The sequence below is a fragment of the Thunnus thynnus genome, chromosome 14 (genome assembly GCF_963924715.1).
Source record: "Thunnus thynnus chromosome 14, fThuThy2.1, whole genome shotgun sequence".
NCBI classification, from domain to species: Eukaryota; Metazoa; Chordata; class Actinopteri; order Scombriformes; family Scombridae; genus Thunnus; species Thunnus thynnus.
This window is the reverse complement of record NC_089530.1, coordinates 22,242,505-22,265,993: the sequence shown is the minus strand read 5'-3', so window position 1 is coordinate 22,265,993 and position 23,489 is coordinate 22,242,505. Positions and strand designations below refer to the sequence as shown.

General features: G+C 37.3%; 3 protein-coding genes across 5 annotated transcripts in view; 2 read left to right on the top strand and 1 right to left on the bottom strand.

Annotated features, from left to right (window-relative positions):
* Positions 1-439: 439 nt before the first annotated feature.
* Positions 440-16,293, top strand: mrpl57 (mitochondrial ribosomal protein L57). 2 transcript variants are annotated; one of them, XM_067610603.1, is made up of 2 exons: positions 440-586; positions 15,789-16,293. In XM_067610603.1, the coding sequence occupies exon 2, from the start codon at positions 15,804-15,806 to the stop codon at positions 16,113-16,115; it is 312 nt and encodes a 103-aa protein (XP_067466704.1). In that variant the 5' UTR covers positions 440-586; positions 15,789-15,803; the 3' UTR covers positions 16,116-16,293. The 2 variants fall into 2 exon arrangements, with proteins under 2 accessions (XP_067466704.1, XP_067466703.1); XM_067610602.1 differs by lacking the exon at positions 440-586 and adding an exon at positions 13,003-13,185.
* LOC137197276 (cytochrome P450 3A30-like) lies at positions 989-12,058 on the bottom strand. The gene is made up of 13 exons (XM_067610597.1): positions 11,919-12,058; positions 11,684-11,777; positions 10,474-10,526; positions 9,456-9,555; positions 7,372-7,485; positions 7,175-7,260; positions 6,902-7,044; positions 6,673-6,797; positions 4,898-4,976; positions 3,742-3,902; positions 3,381-3,607; positions 1,887-2,049; positions 989-1,791 (listed from the first exon to the last, which is right to left on the bottom strand). Exons 1-13 carry the CDS (start codon positions 11,987-11,989, stop codon positions 1,702-1,704), a joined length of 1,506 nt encoding a protein of 501 aa, XP_067466698.1. The 5' UTR covers positions 11,990-12,058; the 3' UTR covers positions 989-1,701.
* Positions 16,294-21,168: 4,875 nt separating the features above from the next.
* Positions 21,169-23,489, top strand: part of kcnh1a (potassium voltage-gated channel, subfamily H (eag-related), member 1a) — a 42,699-nt gene continuing 40,378 nt past the window's right edge. For both annotated transcript variants that reach the window (XM_067610594.1, XM_067610593.1), the window contains exon 1: positions 21,169-21,497. In XM_067610594.1, the coding sequence (XP_067466695.1) occupies positions 21,425-21,497 (73 nt within the window). In that variant the 5' untranslated portion in view covers positions 21,169-21,424. The remainder of the gene's footprint in view (positions 21,498-23,489) is intronic.

Below are 23,489 nucleotides of genomic sequence, written 5' to 3'. Positions count from 1 at the left end.
ATCTCCTTTGTACAGTCAATATTTCATCTTCTTTATATCCCACTTCAAAACTATTGTTATTCCATTCTGTAAAATAGATTTTAAACTTAAAATTTTCAATTAATTTTAATACTATTTTGTTCATTTTATTATTTCATTATTACTATTATTATTAGTAGTAGTAGTAGTTGTTGTACTGGTAGTAGTAGTAGCAGTAGTAGCATTACCTTACTCTTGTTATATTGTTATTCTTCAGATCTCGCGAGAGTGATCATATTAACCCAAACCATGATGTTTCTCTGACCCTAACCAAGTGTTTTTTTTGTTCCTAAACCTAACCAGATCTTAACCGCAGCCGTTGTTACACCATGAAACACAATTATTTTGTACAATGACAAACAACGCGCACAATGAAGGAGCAACTCGTACAAATCTCGCGAGACTTTCGCAAATCTATGGTTACCATCCAGACACGATACCCTCGCTTCACTTCTCGCATTTTTACCCCGTTTCCTTTGGCCCTCGTCTTATCAAACTGCCTGAATCTGGGCGTTTTTTCATCTTGTCGTCGGAAAGTGAACTAGATTTGTCATATTTAGAGAGTGAGGTAAGGAACAAATGTATTTCTGTCGGTATAAAGTGTGAATTTGAAGCATGCCCCTGGTCCCTAACGTTAGGCTACAGCTAAGCTAACATCACACTGCAGCACTGTCTCTGCAAGTTAATATTGAGGTCATATTTTCATGATACGGGTGTAACGAGACTTCACGTAAATAAACGAAGCTTTATTCAGCAGAGGGTGGGAACACTAATTTAATCGTCTGTTGACATTTTAAAGGATGTTGTGCTGGTTGATGCATCTTTTCTTTTTAAAACTCATGCAATCTCCTGACATTTACAGTAGACCTTTTTTACAGCTGAGATTTTGGCATGTTATAACAGGTAAAACACAGGTGAAACTAATAAATTTGAGATAGGCTGCAATTGATGAAGGTGCGTCATAGTTCAATCAATCAATCAATCAATTAATTTTTATTTATATAGCGCCAAATCACAACAAAAGTCATCTCAAGGCACTTTTCACATAGAGCAGGTCAAGACTCTTTAATTTACAGAGACCCAACAATTCCCCCATGAGTAAGCACTTGGCAACAGTGGTAAGGAAAAACTCCCCTTTAACAGGTAGAAACCTCAAGCAGAACCCGGCTCTTGGTTAGTTGTGATATTTCTGAAACATATAGTGGTATTTGCTTATCTGGATAAAATAATATTAGATCATAAAGCTTGTATACAGTTAAATATAAGAAATGACAAAATCCACAATGCTGACAATGTAAAAAATGACTGGTATGGTGCTAGAAAAGCAAAATAATGCAAAATGAGACAATAAAATGGGTGTTAGGATCAGTTTATGCTAGTCAACATATCATTATATAGTTTTGTTATAAAAGATTCTCAGTGTGAGTCAATAAGAAAAGGAATTTTGTGCGTGCTTTTGTTTTTATAAACATTACAATAAATTCAAACATTGAAGATAATTTACAGAAAAGCAGAAAGGTGAATAAAATACATCTTGATTAGCAGCACTGTGAGAAAAATTAGATGCTGAAGGTGAAAATTAGTTTCAGGGTAGAAACTTTAAATGTCATTCTGTTAGTCACATGTTAAAAACAAACAAATACAAAATAGTGACTTTGATAGGAATTCAGAAGCAACCTATATTTAGAGATCTTTGCTTTTCTGCTCTCTGGGAACAACCTGCAGTTTTATCGGCTTCATGGGCTGGGACTTCCAATCCAACTCCAAGGGAATCTAAAGAAAGAAATGAATGTAAAAAAAACAGAGTAGTATGACAATCTGCATGCATGTGAAAGTGTGTGTTACTGTGGGTCGAGTGTAAGTCTTACCATGGTGTCTTTGCATGTTTCCAAGGTGTAACTCTGCAGGAGACGGACTATAACCATCTTCACTGTGAGGAGAGCGTAGCGCATCCCAATGCAGTTACGAGGACCGACCCCAAACGGCATGTACACGTACGGGTTCACCTCCTCCCCACTGTCTTTACTGAACCTGCACATACAGACGGATCATGAAGTCACCACTGGGAGAGTAGTTTGTGTCAGTAAAAACCATCATCATCCCATAAAGTATTATTTCATGTGGTATATTAAGTCAGGTACAGAGGTATTGGTGTCAGGGCTGCACATTTAGTTGAATCTGTACTAATTTCTGATCAAATTACATCCTTACATTCTTCTCCCTCTTTGAAAAATCCAGATGTCTTTACTGAAAGTTTCAAGTTTTTACGTTCACATTTACATAAGTTGTATAGTGGACATATTATAGTAGACATACAAACTCCGATTTAAGGTTGGCACTGAGAAACTTTCCCCCTTCAGTAGATGAATGTGAAAACAGTGTTGTAGGTTGTACATCACCACCAACAGGTGTCTTCCTTAACAAATTGTCACTTAACCTCACCAGATGTTCCAATCCATCAACTAGAGGTTAAGATATTCCACAGGATGATGTTTGTGGTTTTGAGTGACATGTCTCAACAACTGTTGGAAGGATTGCCATGAAATGTGGTTCAGACATTCATGTCCCCCTCAGGCGCGCAAATGAACATTGAAATTGTTTTTTTCTTGCCATAATGATTCCTCCCTTCATAATGAACTTACACTGTAAGTGATGAGGGACAAAATCCACAGTCCTCTTCTTTGCAAGCTCATATGAATCCTCAGCTGTCGAAATGAGTCAAATCGAATAGATATCTTTCAACATTACAGTCTTTTTAGTGCCAAAGTCCCTCTTTTTGTTACTATACTTCCACCACAGCTCAACAGGGAAACACTGTCTGAGGAAACACAAAGAGGGAATTTGATGCGAAAAAGACTGTAAATGTGGCAAATATCCACTTGATATGATTAACTCAGGCTGCTTGACCCCATATAAGCTTCAGATAAACTTTTAAATGCATTTTTGCAAAAAATGACTGTGTGGCAACACTGTGGATTTTGGCTCCATGTTGAATGTTTATTTGAAGCGGATGTTTTAATAGCCAGTATGAACAGGAGGAATGATTACAGCGAGGAAAACCTCTTTCACTGTTCATTTGGACTGTTGAAATGGTGAACCTGTCCTTAAAATGTGTGTGTGTGTGTGTGTGTGTGTGTGTCTGTGTGTGTGTGTGTGTGTGTGACGCTGCTCCTAATTAACGCCAATATCAGTCATCCCTAATTGGACACAGTAGTGAACAAACCAAAATTGGAACATTTAAGAAAAACGTATCAAACTCAAGTTATTTTCTTCTGCAGTAATTCAACATTTGAGAACATATAAACATTTTCATTTTACGTCGTTAATATAAAGAATAAAACCTACATGCAGAGTGCAGTTACCTCTCAGGTCTGAAAAGCTCAGGGGAACTCCAAAAGCGTGGGTCCCTGTGAAGCATGGACACAGGGATCCCAACCAGGGTTCCTTCAGGGATGGTGAGGCCATTGATCTGGACAGTTTTTTTGCACATCCTCTCGAGCCGAGGTGCGGTGGGAATCAAGCGCTGCGACTCAGAAACAACCTGGTCCAGGTACTGTAGACCGACCAGACTCTCATATGTAACAGGAGCCTACGGTCGAAAAGTAAGAGAGCTATCAAACATAAACTTAAACAGAAACTATTTAATCACAATTTTCTCTATTTCACTTCAGGACCACAGAAAATAACACAAATGGCAACACATGACATGCAGAATTACTGTACATCTCTCGGTAGGTTGGCGTCAATTTCTTCGTGCAAGGTCTGCATTGCATCAGGATTGGTTGCCAGATTATAAAGGATGTAAGTGAGAGTGACGCTGGTGGTCTCGTAGCCGCCAAAGATGAAAATGAAGGCCTGGGAAAGGATCTCGTGTTCAGTCAAGCCTACAAAAAAATGAGTTACCAAACATATCAACAGCTAGAAAACTACTTTCACAAGTTAAGACATTTTGAAATTTATCTCGAGCACGTCAAACACATACAGTGCACTTTTAAGATATTATAATTAAAAGAGATGAAGGCTGACTCTAACTGTTTTCAGTTTTAAAAATCGTAGTGCAGCGTCATATTAGCCAAAAGGGAGGTTGTGATATGCACAAATATGAATGATGGATAGTAATATTTCATAAAGCAAGTTAAATCATAACTTTGAATCTCTCTTTGAGGGGATATAATATATATTTTATATAATATAAAATATGTCAAACTCATATTACAAGTATATGTGATGTGTGATCTGGGTTTATCCTGGTGTTAGTTTTATACAGGTCTCTTAGAAAACAGTTCCTACATGAAACTGCTCACAACAAGGTCTGTGGATTATCTTGAGTAACTGGGTTATGATTTCTGGAAACAGACATTTGCTTTTGACTTTTTCAAATGTATTTTGGCGCTTTGAGCACCACAAGCTGAGCGCCATCCAGTTCCATTGGATTTGAGAGAAAGCAGACACCTCTATGGCCTATATCTCCAAAACTCGGCAACTCACACCAAAATGATCTAGATGGATAAATAGCGCTACAGGTAAGAGGAAAAATATGTATTTTTGATTTTGGGGTGAATTTTCCCTTTAATGATCAGTAGGCAAGTTTCAAATTTGTTACCCTTCATGGTGTAAAGTAGACATATCATTTATCATGTTTAAGTTGAAACAAATAGAAATTCTTTTCAATAATAATAATAATAATAATTTAAATTATTTTTTACAAATTGAACAATTTTGTGAGGAAAACTATCTTTCTTCGGTTGACTTTGTACAAGAATTGATTTGACTTGATAAAAGATGAAGAAATTGAATGTAACTTGAAAACAGTGACACAGTCGATTGTTTGTGTCCTACAGACTATTATGAATGGTAAAGAACTGTGATGCGACCGTACCTTTACTTGGCTGTTCTTGTCCATCCTTTATCTCTGGTATCTCATTCTGAATCATCACCTGCAGGAAGTCTGCTCGAACCTACAGCAGCACAGAGAACATTCAACATTGGACACAAATGGAAAAGAAACTGCTGCAAAACATATTAATTTAAAATGTGGGTGGTAATTATTTTAATAAGAGAACGGCAGAAAAAAAAGTTAGCAAATATATTTGTAAAGCTAGAGGATGGTTAGCTTATAAAGACTGATAGAAGGGGGAAACAATTAGCCCCTGGCTTTGTCCAAAGATTTAAAAAAAATCTGCCTACTTGCACCTCTAAATATCACTAATTAACACGTTATATCTTGTTTGTTTAATCCATTTCAAAAACGAAACTGTAAACACAAGAAGTGGTTTACAGCAGGTTAATGTGTTGGACTGTTTCTTGGCTGGTGTTACACAAAATTCTGTGAATTTAAGCTAAACTTTATCTCCACTGCAATCATACTTTATCAGATACTTTATTATAAGAGCTGTTAGCAAACATGGTGCCTTTATAGTGTTTAGATAGGGTCACAAACTTTGATAGCTGTGATTTCGGTGTATTGAAATCAACATCATTAGAGGATTTATATTTACATAAAAGAGTCGACTAGATATGGACCAGAGTGGTGTTAGGGCTAAACATACAGACCTTTACACTACAGTTTCTGCTACTTTATCACAGCTAGCAAAATGTGTGCACTTATCAAAATACCATAGAGGCACCTTCTCAGTAACAGCTGCTATCAAAAATAAAGTATGTGTGTGAAAGTATGATTAAAGGTATACTATGCAGGATTTGTCGGTTGGTGTTTGTAAACACACCGTTCAAAGTTGGCCCCTCCTCCCGAGCTCAACGACACCAGAGCGAGGGAGAGAGAGAGCAGCAGTGGTGAAGCGAGCTAGAGAGTGAATGAAGAGAGGGAGCGGTTATGGTTACAACGGTTACGTTCTAAAGCACAAATAAACACACCTACCACTTCGCACAACCCTGTGGGAAGGAGATGCATTGCCAGATTTGGTGGGAATGCAGCCGAACCGCATGTTTTATCCTGTCTGCTGTGGCCTCTCTGCTCTGTGCGTGTGTGTGTGTGTGTGTGTGTGTGTGTGTGTGTGTGTGAAGCTCACCCCTGCTCTCGGTCAGACAGACACAGGCACCTGCTCTCTTCATACATCCATGATACCAACAGAGAGCAGAGGAGAGAGACGGCGATGTAACCTGGTCACTACACTATGAGTCTCAACCTCACACCCTGCATGCCGTTATTGGATGGAGGCTACACACCCCCTGCCCAAAGGTTGATGCCCACAGACCTCCCAAACACAGCAAAATGATAAGAAAATACAGGCAGAGGGCAGGGTCTCATACTTCTAGTGGGTCATAAGTGATGACTGAGAGGGATTACTTTTGTATGCTATGCTGAAATGCCTAATTGGGTCACAGAATCTGATGGAAATAAACTGCGCCTGACCAAGAAATAGTGCGACTACACACATAACCCATTGTAAAACCACAGCTTTTCATTTTTACACTTAATTTTTTGTACAGATTAAACAAAAAAAGAGCTTTAGAGATTGATCTTGTTACTGTAAGACAAAGTCAGGTTAGCTGTTTCCCCCCGATTCCAGTCTTTGTCCTAAACTAAGCTAACCAGCTGCTGGCTGTAGCTTTATGCGTATTTCCCAAAATGTCAAACTATTCCTTTAATTCTCTACAACTTTTCCTTTCACTTGGTACAGATGAAATACTTACAGATTCATCTGAGTGATGCTGATCTTTAAAGCTCTTAATGACGTTGTAGAAATAATCCACACTGTGTCTGGGCATGAATTCAATACCCAGAAACTTACACAGACGTGAACCAAAGGGAAACATCACTGAAAGGAGACCAAAGTGTTGTCAACCAAAATGTACAGACTAGTGATAATAAGGTTCTCATGTTTACATGATCTTGACCTATAACAGAGTTGACAATACATACTTATTATAAGGATAACTAAAAAACGGAAGTTAAGAATCTTCTTGAGATGAACAATAAGGGGGTCATCTGGATTGTTGATGGAGTCTGCTTCAACACTGAAGGATGCACTTGTGATGACGTCCAAGCTGTAAGGTGCCACGAATCTACAGCAGAAAAAACAGAGAGGTGGTTTTCTTTTAAAAAAATCACAGGGATACTTGATGCCATATTCATTTATTTTTTATGAGAAACAATGTAATCTTGTACTGGCATATAAACAAAATAACTTCATACTGTTTGATATCGATGGCTTCATCCAGATTTCTTTGTCCAAGACCTTCAATGAGTCGGTCTGCATAGCGAGCCACAATGGGAAACACCTTCAAAAAAGAGTTGTTGTGTGATGTTGATAATGTACTGTACATATTTACCTTTGCACCTTCTTTCAATTGGTCTATGTGGTGGTTAATGCGCTCAGATATGCTACCAACCTGTTTCAGTCTTCCACTGGTGAAGCACGGTGATAAAGTGCTCCGAATTCTTTTCCATCTTTCATCTTTAACTGTTGTAATTGCATCATCCAGAGGTCCTTCCACTGCATTATCCTGTGAACATGAGTACAGTTTAGAAGAAACTTGATTCTTGTTCAATTTGCTTCCTCCGACATTTCTTCTACTCAGATCACACAACTAATTTTTAACTGACAATAAGAGTGTTTTCTGGCTCAGAGCTGAATCATCATGCAATTTTCTTTATTTGATTTGAATATTTATGTACCTACAGGACACACCAAACCAAAGGGATAACATATTGAGAACACATACAGTATTTCCAACATAAAATGATATGAATATATAATTTTATGTTTTGGCCTCTTGAGCCAGGTCATAACACTTCCTAATGGACTTACACTGTAAGTAATGGGGGTCAAAATCCACAGTCCTCCTTCTGTGCAAACATGTATTTAAAAGTTTATCTGAAGTTAATATGAAGGTTCAGCGTCCAAATTAGTCAAATCAAGTAGATATCTTTCAACATTACAGTCTTTTAAGTGCCAAAGTCCCTCTTTTTATTACTATACTTCCACCGCAGCTCAACAGGGAAACACTGTCCGAGGAAACACAAAGAGGGAATTTGATGCTAAAAAGACTGTAAATGTGCCAAATATCTACTTGATATAACTCAGACTGCTGAAGCCTCATATAAGCTTCAGATAAACTTTTAAATGCATTTTTGCACACACAAAATGACTGTGTGGACACATTGTGGATTTTATCCCACATCACTTACATGGAAAGTTCGTTTGAAGGGGATCTTTTAATAGCCAGTATGAACAGTAGGAATGATCAGTGAGCAAAACCTCTTTCACTGTTCATTTGGGCACCTGACTGTTGTTTTAAGACAGACATGAAAAACTGTCAACCTATCCTTTAACACAAAGACTGGACAAGTGACTTTTTGGAGTCTTGCTGGTTGCCTAGCAACTGTTCAGAGGCGAGAAATAGTTTGGCAAATGAAGCCCTGTGAAATGATGAACTGTCATTTCCCAAAATGTCAAACTATCAACTCTCAGATTTTTTATTCCTACAAAAGAGAGCTTGGTTCTCAGTGAAACTACCCTGAATAAAGTCCCTTTTGTCTCTGTCAACTTTTTTATGTAAGCTGTTCCACAGTGTAGCACCAGTATAAGAAATAAAGCTTCTGGCTGCAGTATTACTGGAGGGACTTCACATGAACACACAATGGTCCTGGTGTCATAGCCATGTTGAATATGCACCATGGTTATTTGCAAGTGTAAGTATTCAGGCGCTCATAAATGATGTTTTCCATATAATGCAGCTTCTGTTCTGCCCTGAGCTACACAGGCAACAGTCCCACACTTCACGACGTGTTAAATAAACACTAAATATTTTGCATTACCTGTCAGTTGTTCCTAAATTATGCTTATGTACTAGTTCGTACATTTTACTAAAACCACAGATTAGAATCTTACTTCCCTAATTCAGCATGTTTCATTTCCCTATGTCGTTTACAAAACAGAGAAAAGTGTATCTTGTTTTTTTCCAGCTGTCTCAGAAACTGTGTGTACAGTCTGGTGTAATCCTTGACCATAAATCTCCAACTGTGAACTACAGGATGTAGCTACAAATCCAAGCTGAGATGAGCTTAATTGCCTTCCGTACCTTATGGTTCAGCAAAACAAGATTGAGATATGAATTAAAATTATGAAATAGTCCTCGGCCTGATAGGGTGGACACAATATGGTTCACATAACCACATCAGTCTAAAAACATACACAGTCATTTGCTGCTAATTTAAAGAAGTAAAATATAAAGAAGTGATTCCAAAGTGTCTCGCCACTTTTGTAATTGCAAAGAAAAAAGGACCCTGTGTTGGCCAACTGTAAACTTTCCCCAACTTACTTGCAGAGTGCTGCATGGACTTCCCAGAGTTGCAATGTGATAAACAACAAATACAAATACATAATGAAATAGAAACTCACTGCAAATGTTATCAGGTCATTAAACATGATATGATGAATACACGAATACCAGCAACAAGATGAGTCTCTTACCCTGCGGTTGGTAAACACAGTGTAGCACTCCTTCAGCATCACAGTTTTAATAATCTCAGGGTCTGACACCATTATAACTGGTGATCGTGCGTCAAACAACCTGCACAAAAACACAACATCACAGTATGAAGTATGGGCTATTGATTAAACATGAAAACATTATAAAACATCCACATGAGCTTAAATACAGGATTAAATATGTATTGTTCTACATTTTAGCCATTTCCTACAGGGAAAGAAATGTCTTTATTCTTCTGTGGCAGAATATCCTTTCACAATAAACACTGGTTATCCTTATAATTATGTACATTATTATGTCCCCGTCATATATTAGGATACAGGTACACAAGTTTATTTATGCTTGCACTAGCTCAGTGATTCCCAACCATGGTTACAGGTACCCCAGGGGGCACTTCTGCAGTTTGCTACAGGCAAATGTGAGTAGCTCAGCTAATTTGAAAAACTAATTTGGTGGAAAATCCACAAAATTTGAGAGCATGTGAAAACTAGTTAGCAATCAAATTAGAAATAATGCATAAATGGCTGAAATGCCCAGCTTCTGTGTGTCTGAGTGTATGAATAGGAACTTGACCAAAACTACTGGAAAAAAGCCTACATTCATGCTAGCTGTTATAATATTAATGTTTACCATGTTCACCATCTTAGTGTAAGGTGTTTTCTAATTAGCACTAAGCACACAGTGCAGCTTTGCAGTTATTTATTCATAAATCAAAACACTGGACAAATTGAAATGTTGACCTGATGACAGCACTAGATAAAAAGTCAGGGAGTCACCAAAATATTTAAAATTCATCATGAATGTCTCAACCAAAAATTCCACAGCAATCCATCCAATACGTCTTGAGACATTTCAATAAAGAACACAAATGTGAACCTGATGGTACCACTACTGGAAAAGCCAAAGTCCAAGTCCAATATATATATATATATACACACACACACACATACATATATATATACATATATACATATATACATATATCTGTACACAACTCACCCCCAGACATCTCCATACTTGGCTTGGCACTCTCGGTCAAAGGGAAGCAATCCCTAAAAGCAGGAACATGAATTTAAGGGTGAAAAGGTTAAAGGGCTACAGAGGCTCCAACAGGTACGAGTAAACTCATTAAATGTACATTGATAAGGCAAGCGATAACTGCCAAGCACTGCTGTGTCCCATAGTCAGTGGTGGAAAAAAACAAAGTACATTTATTGAAATACTATACTTAAGTACAATTTTAAGGTACTTGTATTTTACTTGAGTATTTATATTTTATGCTACTTGCTACTTTATACTCCACTACATTTATTCGACAGCTTTAGTCACTTTTCAGATGAAGATTTGACACAATGAATAATAGAACAAGCTTTTAAAACACAACATATTGTTGAAGATGAAGCCTGTGTTTTTCCAACCTTTTTGACTTTTGACGTCATACAAAAAGCAGTGTGTAGTCGAGGTCACATTTCAGATGTCTATGAGTTGTTAACAGCTCCACCAAATAGTGATTTTTCCTTCTAAACTTCTCACATGGTTTCATTTCAATAAATGTTCAAATGATCCAATATTTCACCAGAAATCAAAGATTAGAGAAAAAGTCCTAAACCTGAAAACAGATTTGTGTATCAGAACTTTGTTTTTTCTTCTTTCCTCTCCCATTAAACATCTCACGATCCCTTAGATTTATCTGGTGACCCTTTGGAGGGGCCTGACCCCTAGGTTGGGAACCACTGGACTAAACTAGCTAAATGTATATAAAGTAGTTGAAACTAGCTCCACCTCCAGCAGCTACAACAGCAACATGCTGCTTACACACTGACGCTTCAGTATTAATAATCTAATGATGTCATATATAATAATATATCAGTCAGAGAGACCAAACCACTACTTTTATTGCAATACTTTAACTACATCAAGCTGCTAATACTTATGTACTTTTAGCTTGCGTAGGATTTTTCGTGCAGGACTTTTCCTTGTAATGGAGTATTTGTACATTGTTGCATTGGTATTTTTACTTAAGTAAAGAATCTAAGTATTTCTTCCACCACTGTTCATGGTCTAAAAGAGTAAAAAAGCTTTTATTATAATCAAATTTACACACAATGAGAACATTATAAAGACCTCAAATCTAATTCTTATTGTCAAATCAGTCAACTAAGATTTGTGTTTGTGTATGTGTATATATGTGTGTGTGTGTTTGTGTCACCTTTCTGAAGTACATCAGTGTTCCAACAAAAGGCAAAGGCCTTGGTCCGGAGATTCCCAGCTTTTTAAAAAAACTATATGGCCAAATGCCATACCTACATTATAATAAGAAAGAATTGTTACACAAGCAGGGATCATTACATAACAACAGATTGACAAACAATCACCATGGTAAGATTGCAGATCAGCCATAAAAATGCCTGCAAGTTGCAGAAAAAGGTACAGAAATTACTCACAGCAGTAACAAGGCGAAAAAGAGAGCCAGTAAAGTCCAGGTGGTTGCTGAAAACATTGCGAAGAAAAACATTTTGACTGTGTGCAGAGGGAAATCAGCTGGGGACAATCTGGGGGAAATGAGGAAATGTTCTTCAAAACAAGCCACCTTATCTGCCCTGAGGGGGAGGGGCCTGGAGGCAGGAGGCAGGGAGAAATAAGTGTTTATGTAGCCTAACTCATAAACATCCATAACTGTGGGATGTGAAACAAGATACTAAATAAATGGACTTACAAGACAAAAATGAACAATAAAAGTGAAAAGAATCACAATTATGTCAATAAGTTGTAATGTTATTCAGTTATATAATTGTGCCATATTTGTGGCAGAACTCAAACAACCATCCATAAAAACCTTCACCAGCAGGTCACTTTCACTGGACTTTACATTGTACCAACCTCCAGTGTTACATAATTTAATTATTTATTGCACATGTCACATTTAATTTTTGCACTTGACCCCATTTTTTGGTCTGCAGCACAGTCCATATCTCCTTTGTACAGTCAATATTTCATCTTCTTTATATCCCATTTCAAAACTATTGTTATTCCATTCTGTAAAATAGATTTTAAACTTAAAATTTTCAATTAATTTTAATACTACTTTGTTCATTTTATTATTTCATTATTACTATTATTATTATCATTAGTAGTAGTAGTTGTACTGGTAGTAGTAGTAGTAGTAGCATTACCTCACTCTTGTTATATTGTTATTCTTCTATTTTATTTTTATGCTGCCTGCTTGGCTCATAAACAGATTCTGGTTCTTATTAAATTCGTGCAGATTAAAATCGCTTGTTGTGAGTTTGAGCCTTCTCCCACACCGTAGAACAAGCCGGACATACGTTCAATGACACAGATGGTAACCCTAGATTTGCGACAGATCTCGCGAGAGTGATCATTTTAACCCATACCATGATGTTTCTCTGACCCTAACCAAGTGTTTTTTGTGCCTAAACCTAACCAGATCTTAACCGCAGCGTTGTCACACCATAAAAGACAATTATTTTGTACAATGACAAACAACGCGCACAATGAAGGAGTAACGCGTACAAATCCCGCGAGACTTTCGCAAATCTATGGTTACCATCCAGACACGATACCCTCGCTTCACTTCTCGCATTTTTACCCCGTTTCCTTTGGCCCTCGTCTTATCAAACTGCCTGAATCTGGGCGTTTTTCATCTTGTCGTCGGAAAGTGAACTAGATTTGTCATATTTAGAGAGTGAGGTAAGGAACAAATGTATTTCTGTCGGTATAAAGTGTGAATTTGAAGCATGCCCCTGGTCCCTAACGTTAGGCTACAGCTAAGCTAATATCACACTGCAGCACTGTCTCTGCAAGTTAATATTGAGGTCATATTTTCATGATACGGGCTTAACGAGACTGAATTACGAGACGTAAATAAACGAAGCTTTATTCAGCAGAGGGTGGGAACACTAATTTAATAGTCTGTTGACCTTTTAAAGGATGTTATGGTGAGTGATGCATCTTTTCTTTTAAAAGTCATGCAATCTCCTGACATTTACAGTAAACCTTTTTTACAGCTGAGATTTTGGCATGTTATAACAGGTAAAACACAGGTGAAACTTATAAATTTGAGATAGGCTGCAATTAATTAAGGTGCGTCAGGTCCAGGGTCCTGATACATATTGTGGTTGTATGATGGTTCAACTGGTGTGTTTTACTGGGACACTTTAATTGAGGTGAGCCAACGTCAATGTTATCAGCTTTACCTGTGCTTCTCCTGCTATTACAAGTCAAACTCTGCGTATTCTTCTACTTTTTACTTTTAGTATGAACTGCAGTTGCCCTTACATGCATGTTGTATGCATACAATTAGGACGTACTACTTCATCTGTCAATGCGGCTTCCGTCGTTGTCAGTGTGGGTCAGAATAGCCAGAAAAGCATGCTGGCTTGCACTCTGCAAAATGAGACCGGATATATAGTAACACATCCTGGTACTTTTGTGTACTGCATTTGACATACTTTTTCTGGCATACTAAGTAGTATGGCAGTATGGGTATCGCACCCAAAGTGTCTGGTCTAAAATACTGATTGTTGTCAGTGTTTGCTCAGGAACCTACTTAAATCAAATGTACCCAGAATTATTTTATGTTATTTACTTATTTAGTTAACATAGGCAGTGAACATTAATAAACATTGCTGTTAATGTGCCAAAGTTGGAGAAGAGGCTATTTCTATATATATACATATATATGTGTATGTATATATTCATATTTATATTCATCTGTAGTACCTGGACACACGTTAAAAAGTCACCCTTAAAAAAAGAATATAAGATTTAAAATGACAAAGTTATTGATAACATTTATCAGCATGCAGAGCGATGATAAAAAAGAGAATAGAATAAATGTTAGTAAACAAATATACAGGGCATTATACTACATTGTCAGGTACTGACAGTAGCAGCACCCGTTTTTTCCATATAACATGTAAAAATTTAACAGTTGTTACAGCTATTAAACATGATGTCACATTTTTGACTTTTTACACAATAACCTACCTGAAGTTGTAATGTGATGTCATTGTCATGCACTGCTGTAAAATTCTCACAAGCCATGACTCTTTGATGTGCCACAGTTCACTAATTAGTAACCTACTCAATCAGTTCCCTAAAGGTCAGTGCACAACCTCATGAAGTATTATCTGGGATAAACGGTTTCCAGGTTTTTTTCTTTCTTTCTTTCTTCTCATTTGATTCTCAGCAGGTTTTTTATTATTTTATATGATGTCTCTTATCTGACGTGTTGCAAGCATTTCACCCTCAAGTGAGCTGAAGGAGGCCAGACTCATGACCTGCAGCTTAACAGAGAGGACAAATTCCTCTCTGGTTGTAGTAAACAGTACATGCACACTAATCACAGTGTAATACAGTATGTAAGAGTGAATGTCAAGGTACAATGGTACAATACAATGGTAAAACTAGAAGTTTCCTGTTCAGAATGACAAGTCCCATCGCCACAAAAATCAAGCTAAAGGATTGTCTTTATTTCCATTTAATTGTCTCTCTAAATGGCTTAATTTTATTTTTGTAAAAAAAGAATTTAATGGCATGGTGATTTCTTAAAGTGCCTCCACACTGATGATGCACCCACACAGGTGTTTTCACTTACAGTGACTGATAAGACCTCTTCTCAGAGCTGTGTGGGTGTGCATAGACTACTCCATTAATCTCCTGTAGGGCTGAAACTAATGAATAATTGCTTTGTCTGTAAAATAATACAAATAGTGAAAAATGCCTGTTAATATCTTAGAGCTCATGGTGATGTCTTCAAATGTCATGTTTTGTCTAATCAACAGTCCAAACTGAAAAGATATTCAGTTTACCATCACGTATGACTCAGAAAAGCCTCAAATCATCACATTTGAGAGGCTGAAATCAGCTCATTTTTGGCATTTTTGCTTAAAAAAGTAATTAAAACGATTATTCGATTGTCAAAATAGTCACTAATTAATTTTCTGTTGATTGACTAATCGTTGCAGCTCTACTCTCCTGTTAGTTTTGTTGCACCTTTTTCATTCCTGTTCATACACACAGTTTGATGAACTCATGTAATTCAACATTAGCAGACGTCTGATCAGCCTGAATAATTAGAAAGACCAGTTTACAAGCCTTTAATAATACTATTAAGCTTCTGTGCTGATGTTGTAGTTGTTACAGTGACATAATTAGGACTAAATACCTCAAAATGTCTACAGTATGTACCTCTATCGAACACCTACAGTTTGATTCTGGCACATACAGTACTATTGTTATCACAGCAGTCACTAATCTTTTGTACCTGTGCGTTTTTATTTTCTTTTTAGATATAAAGTACCACCATGTTCCTCACCCTGGCCCTGCTGCGGAAAGGCATCCCCGGGAAGCAGTGGATCGGAAAGTATCGGCGTCCACGACAAATCACATGGCAGATGAAACGCAATATGCTGAACCACCTTGAGCGCGAGGCCGAGAACGAGTACTGGATCAGCCGTCCGTACATGACTCCGGAGCAGGAGTACAGCCACGCCGCTGAGCGCAGAGCCCAGAACTGGCTCAAGATCAAGGAGGCCAAATTCGCCAATTTTCCTGAACACAAGAGCGTCACAGATCACCTGAATCATCTCAGAATCACCAAGACATGGTCGAGTTAATGTGAGCAGTAAACTGTCTCGCTTTTGTTCAACATGTAAAGACTCTATAATACTATTTATGTGTATGGAGGAAAGCTCTGTATGTCTCCTGAAAAGATACCTTGTAAAGTTGTCAACCAAGATCACAACAGACTGTTTCAACTGCATCTGTCTTTATAAAACAAATCTGTAAACAGTTTATTTGTGGTGTTATATCTAAAGCTGCAACAATTAGTCGAGTAATCGATCAGTTGAATAACAGGAAATTAATCACTAACTATTTTTGATAATCAATGAGTCGTTTTGAGTATTTTTTTAAAGGAAAAATACCGGATATTTTCAGGTTTTTTAGTTTTCTATGATCGTAAACTGATTATCTTTGGGTTGTTGACTGTTGCTCCGGACTAAATAAAACATTTCAGGTTGCATCTTGGGCTTTTGGGAAACAGTGATCGCCATTTTTTACCATTTTAAGACATTTCATAGATCAAACGACTGATCGATTAATCGAGAAAATAATTGACAGATTATTTACACCCTTCGTTGTATCACAAAAATTAAGTCCACACTGCAACAGCTCTGTAAACGCTCCACATTTCTTAGAGCTCCCTCAGATAAAAACTTCATAGCGTTCTATATCTGATCTGCGAGTCCTTATTTTAGCGCTTGTTAACAAAATACACTTTCAAGTTGAGAAAATCAAGCTTCCTGCTGGTTATACAATCTCTATAATAATAATTAGACGTGTTGAGAAGTGTATTCCACAAGGAAAATGTTGGAGGAATTGGATACATTGTCTGTGGAGGTTGGGGGGGGAACGTTACGTAACTTCATTTCACAAAGGGGTTCATTTCACTACCAGAATACATTTGACTTTCACATTTCATGTATTAAAGGGTGGTGACTGTCGGAAAGAACAATCGTAGCTGGAACTAGATTGTTTAATCCTCTTGAACCTTTGAAGTTAGGAAAAAAAAACAGGAAGGGAGTATGTTTTCTAGGTTCATGGAAGTGCTCACTTCTCATTAGGGATTGTCACAGAGTTAAACAGTTTTTCCACAGTGGGGAGCCTTGAGATTCTGTTAAATCTGCTGTATTTTAGTGACGTTTCTGTCAGGAACAATAGGCTTTGCTAAAATTATAACACCTTATTATAAGTTGTCAGTCGCAACATTACAGAGAGTTTGGGGCTCTCTTAGTAATAGACATCTGACTTTTTATGAAACCTCATTCTGTGTCAGCAATCTGGTCACATGCAAGATAATGATCAGTGACCTCATTTATAACAGACTTTGCTGTTACATACCCTTTATCTTTCCAACACTGATATAATAACACAGGTGGGGCCGGTTTACGTATTTTGAAGCAGGTGATCATTATCATAATCTCCTACACCTGAGTTTCATAACCTTTTAAGGCTCTAGGAAGTTATTACCAAAGATTTGCACACCATGAAACCCAAAGCAAACACCGATTCAGCGATCATCAGCCCTTAAATGTAGCCGTGAACACGGTGCCGGTTTGTCTTTTATTTACCAAGAATGATTTAAAGGATAGGTCCGTTATTTTTAAGCCAGTTCTAAAACAATAGCCCAGTGCCCAAACGACCATTTACACATTTTTCTAGCTGTAATCATTAGAAGATCCCTTCATAATGCACTTTCAATGTCAGTGATAGGACGGTTCCGATCCTTCTGCTGCAGCTGAGCAGAAACTACTGTCCATTGAGACACAAAGACGGACATTTTTAACTAAAGAGACCAACTGTGAGATATGTCCACTTTATTTGACTAACTGAAATGGCTGAAGTCTCATATTATCTTCAGATAAACTTATAAATACATTTTTACTCAAAAAGCGCTGTGGGTTTTGTCCCCCATCACTTATATAGTGAGCATGTTTGGAGGAAATCTTCTAATGGTCAGTATGAACAGGAGGAATGATTACAGCCAGAAAAACCTGTTTCACTGTTCGTTTGGTCACCTAAAAACTAGGGGTGTGCCCAAATACAAATATGTTATTCGGCAAAGCACAAATAGTGGGTTTTTTAATGAATATTTGTTTCATACAAATATTTTAAAAATTATTTGTTTTCAGGAAGAAAAAAAACATGTCAAATACCAGCACACAGGTCGATTACATCGCTATCTCAGTCTCTCTCCTCTGCTCCACTGTTACGTCTATCAGCAGGTCTCAACGAGGGGAGTCACATCCACCTGCTACATGAAGCACATTTTCTTATGTGGACATCACTCTCGGAGTTTAGGGTGTTCGCCAGAGATAAAGCTGACCTACTGACACATGTGAAATGCTCCCAAGGGACTCTCCATGACCTGTTGTTCCCCTTCTCCTTTCCACAAAGTTAGGTTGTAAAAAATAGGCAATAAATGAAAAGTGCAAAGCAAGAATCGCCTTTGAAGTTCTTCCCTACATGTTACACAGTGTGCTGACTCTCTGTTATGGGTGTATAAATAGGTAGAGGTCTGTCTAGTAAAGTTTTAGCTCAGTAATCAGCGCAGTCGTCTATGATCTGGGAGAGTCCAGTTTGAGACCTGGTGTGGGGACCTCCTTTGTAAGGTAGTTTATTCATGAACACTTATTGAAGCACTTTAATTTTCTAAAATTGAAAGCGTAATAAAAAAACAAAAACAGGATTTTTAAGTCTCCACTTTTATTCGAATACAAATACAAATAATTTTGCTGCCTCAACAAATACAGATACAAATACAAATATCGGGCCTTCTGCACATCCCTACTAAAAACATACTCAGTGCTGGTCTTCAGTACATAGAGCCCTGCTGGTTTCCATAGTAGCCATCCAGTCTGATTTACACCTGCAATAGCAAGTGAATGCAATGAACAAACTGAAAGATAGAAAACCAGCAGTATTCTGGGCTTCAAAGAAACCACAGGTGTGAGAAAACCTCTCATGACATTTGTCCGGACTATTTTTGTACCATCTATTTGTTTAATTTTGATGGAAATGCTGTCACCAAAGCATTATTGGAGCTCTGTTGTAACTTGGGCACTGCAGGGTCCAAAATAATTGGACAAGATTAATGCGACAGTTGGGGAAAGGCTCCTTTTCAAAGAGACAATTCTACTGCAGGAATCAAAGGAGGGGAAAAATCACATGGCTCAGTATTAGGCTACTGCTCCTTTGGGACACTCCTTTTAACAGTCTGACTCTAAACCCAAAGTAATCCATGAAATTCATCATACCCAAATCCTCCTGGGCCGGCTGCAGGAAGCCTTCCTAACTGTATTTCTTAGTTTGGTTATACACTCCAAACTGAAATTAGCTGTTAAACACAGTTCACTGTTTCTAAAAAAAATCTATTTTTATTGTATCAGCTCAGCAAATAACAGAATAACTCACAAAAATAGAGATGATCTTGTCGAGAAGTAGAAATAAATAATGATAAAATACTCTTATATGTATAGATCTGGAATAGTCTGCTCTTTCCAGATGTTTTTTTAGTTGAAGCTCTGCTTTGATCCTCTTCATGATATTTGAAGTTTGTGGCTTTCCTTAATAAATAATTCAATTATTATCTAGTATGTTCTCTGGTAGGATACCCAAAATAAAAATGGTGGATTCAAATTAATACCCCAAATCAATGTAATGTCTTTTTGAACATTTTCTCAAGACTGTAGGAGTGTCAGATATTCCCAAAATATGTGAGTAAGGTCCCCCTACTGAGCCACAACCCCTCCAACATGAGATGAGGAGTTTTAAAAGATGTCATTTTAGCCTTCAAGTTGATTTATTTCCTCCCACATCTTCATCTGAAATAAAAAATATTCAATTTCAATTTTTTCTCCAATATCCAAACCATTGTTAGAAGAGTCATGCTGTAATACTTAGTGAGCCAGCAAATCTTCATCTACCATAAAATTAAACATATTAGAGTTTGTTAAAATGGGCAAAACTCATGAGAAGAAAGTCTTTATCTGAATAATCTGATACTCAACTTCTATGAGAAAAATGTTGTTATCTGTGATTTCTGTTAAGTTTCAGATTATGGAGCGTTATAACGTTCAGTTTAGATTGTTTATAGGATTAGTTTGGGTGACGTTATTGAACATTTAATTTTTGTCTCTTCACAGCTGAGTGTCAGCTCTTACTGCTCACAACAGAATATCACTAAAACCTTCAATAATTATACCATTTTTATCATGATAATGTACAACTAATGCAGGAAAGTCATCTTTATCCTTGAAAACCTTTTGAATGTTATTGTTATAGACTAGTTTGGTACATATAAAAATAAATTAAAGTACTTAAACGTGAGTATAAACTTTTGAGAGACTGAAGATTGCTGAAGATTTTGCTAGTCAAAATGACTCCATTATGAGTTTAAGTTCCACATATTAAAATTTACTTGAGTACAGAAATATTGTCAGCAAAATATAATCGCAGTATCAAAAGCAGAAATACTAATTTATGCATATTGACACCTGTCAGACTGTTATATATTATCATATAATATATGATGCTTTATATACTGCTCGGTAGTTAAATCTATAACAATGCATGAGTGTTATAAATCTGAAAAGTAACTACATCTGTCAAATAAATGTAGTGAAGTAATTCAGTATGAAAGAATTAAAAAAAAGTTTGGCTACATAAATTTATATTAAATCTGAATCTGATCTTTGCTTTTTTGTGAAATATTATAACTGCACCTCCTATCTGGGCTTCAAATAATTATTTAGATGAAACTACAGAGAAGTTCAGAGGGGAAATCTCTCTTCGGTGAGACTGTAACATGTAAGGAGACACATGAAATAAAGATTGGAAACCGCTGGTTAAATTGTATGCAATTTATATGGTTATCATATATATATTTTGTAGAATTTGAATTTGTAAAGTGACTGGTGACAGCTGTCAAATAAATCTCGTGGAGTAGCAGAAAATGACATTTCAGGACACTTGAGTAACTTTTCACCACTGGAGTTTGCTGAGGAGGGAAAGAATCACACTGAATTATCAGAGCACACATAGTTTTGTGCAGCAGATGGCGCTCCAGGTCCTGCTTCTGATACATATGCAGGACCAGAGTCTCGGCCCCTCCTGCGATGCGCCCAGCCGTTGTTTTCCCTTCCTGGATGATGAGGTGCGTAAAGAAGCGCCAACGCACCTCACCGCACCGCACCGCACCGCATCGCACCGCACCGGGCTGAGGAGGTGAAACCACTGACCAGACCAGACAGTCAGCTCCTCTCCAAGAAACCCACGCAGCGTCTCAGAGCCGGAGAGACCATGAAGGCAAACGGCAGATTGAGGAGTAAAGATTCACCTGCAGACGACTGAGTGAAGAGGCAGGATGGCGGGGGGTCGCAGGGGACTTGTGGCCCCTCAGAATACTTTTTTGGAGAATATTGTCAGACGGTCGAACGGTAAGGATGAGGATTTATTCTGCTCACTGAGCTTTAAGATGTAAGAAATGGAAATTAGCTAAGAAACAATTAAGATTCATTAATTGTTCTACACCCCGTCTAGTAAAGCCAATCAACTAATTGGAACAGATGAAACGGCTGATTAGTCGCTGGACCTTCACTTTAATACTGAATGACTTCAAAAGTTAGTGTTTGCATTGAGCTGCGTAGCAAGGGAAAAAAAACTACTGCAGTGTTTCATGATCAACGTTCAATTCAATTATTTCAATTAGTGTAACAGTGATTGCATAATCTGACAAAGCTGCTGTTAACTGTAGGAGATCATAGAGAAGGAAAAAGACAGCCTGTTATATCAAAATCATTAAATTTATTTCTGATTACATAAGGAAGTGGTTATTGGAAAATTACATGGAGCAGAAATGTCTGGAATGGATGCAAGTACAGTGTAAATATACTAACTAAAGGTGCATAATTGTTTCAGGGATCAGTAATGATGATCTCCACTGTGAAAACAGACTAATGCCTTTATTATTCACCATGTTTCCCCTTAAAGCGACTGACTGTTTTGAAATTAAACTATTAGGCTTTTGGTGTAGTGAAGCCATTAGCCTTTGATGAACATTTAATGTCTAATATTAAACCAACAGGATGTGATTAAGTCTTGAATGGGAGGTTGTATTTGTCCAACTAAACCTCAAGCTATGGCTGATTAAGACTGCTGCAATGCATTTTTAATTTATGTGCAAAATAACAACAGTGAAAACTTTGCACAATACTCTGATTCAGGCCAATCAAATAAGCATCCCAGCAGAGAGGGATTTGATGTATTATGATGAAATGGATTTAATTGGTTGTATTCTTTTCAGCTTTCTTGTGGCCTTAATTGTTTTTTTTTTTTTGTTTTTTTTTAAAGTTTGAAAACTGGCAGCACACATACCAGACCTCTGTTACCAAAACATTTTAAATATCTTACTAGGCAAAGTCAGCAGTAGTGATGAACTCCTTCTCTAACAAATGACTTCTCTCTTCTTCTCTTCATATCTGTTTATATGTCACAAAAAATATAATCTTCTTCTGTTACTGAGACAAATGGGTTTAATTTTTGCCTGTTTATGCACAGTATGTGGTCCAGATGTGAAGACAATCACACTCCGAAGCTAAAACTTCTAAATTCTGATGGCAGACTTGCAGTATTTTTGGACACGGGTGTCACTGATCCTTTGGTTCTTTCTGTATTATTAGATCCAATAGGAAGTGACAGGACAGACTGGAGAGTTATGACACTGGACAGCTAGCTGTGAAACAAAACCAGCAGAGATGTGTGTGTCTGTCATGAGCCACATTTGTGGGGGAAAAAAACTGGACTATACACCGACTAATGAGGGACAAAATTAGTTTGGTGTAGCTGAAATTGAATTCAGCTTGAGCTATAATCATCTCTTTCTCCAACAGGGTTTGGTTAGGGTTAGATTTTGGAGTTTATTGCATGCATTAGTTATAGTTAGTGTCCTGAGAAGTCTGTTAAAATAACACGAGCATCTGTGTATGTTTCATGTCAGTCTGCCCCTGTTGCACATATCTACTTTAAGATGTGTTATGACAGAAGGGAACAACTTGTTCAGAAAAGGTAAACGCATCAGATGTGATATCTGGATCCTTAAGGTGTATATATATATATTTTTTTTTTTTTTAAAAAAAAAAAGGAAAAAGCACCCATTAAAAAAAGCACATGCATATGTTTTTCTTATGACCTTGGGCGGTCCATGGATTAGCAAGCAGTAAATCTCTCCTAAGCTAGAAAACAAAAGAGCCGAGACTCTAATCTGCAGGGTGCCGCTGTGGAAACAGCGGAGTGACTTGTGAGAGACTCAGTGGTGGGTGGAGGTTCACAAACAGTGAGCTATTCCTTTCATGTAACTTTGGTCTCTCAATCACTCATTGTTTAATATGAATCTTTGTGCTACATTTTGATTTAAATGTTCAAGATTAGAG

What these genes read in the sequence shown, in the direction of transcription:
- LOC137197276 (XM_067610597.1), bottom strand. Translation starts at nt 11,989, where the DNA reads ATGTTTTTCTTCGCAATGTTTTCAGCAACCACCTGGACTTTACTGGCT. An exon ending in CTGTGTTTACCAACCGCAGG is followed by an intron (nt 7,486 to 9,455) that starts GTAAGAGACTCA and finishes TCATGTTCACAG; the next exon opens with GATAATGCAGTGGAAGGACC. An exon ending in ACGCCAACCTACCGAGAGAT is followed by an intron (nt 3,608 to 3,741) that starts GTACAGTAATTC and finishes TTTCGACCGTAG; the next exon opens with GCTCCTGTTACATATGAGAG.
- mrpl57 (XM_067610603.1), top strand. Translation starts at nt 15,804, where the DNA reads ATGTTCCTCACCCTGGCCCTGCTGCGGAAAGGCATCCCCGGGAAGCAG.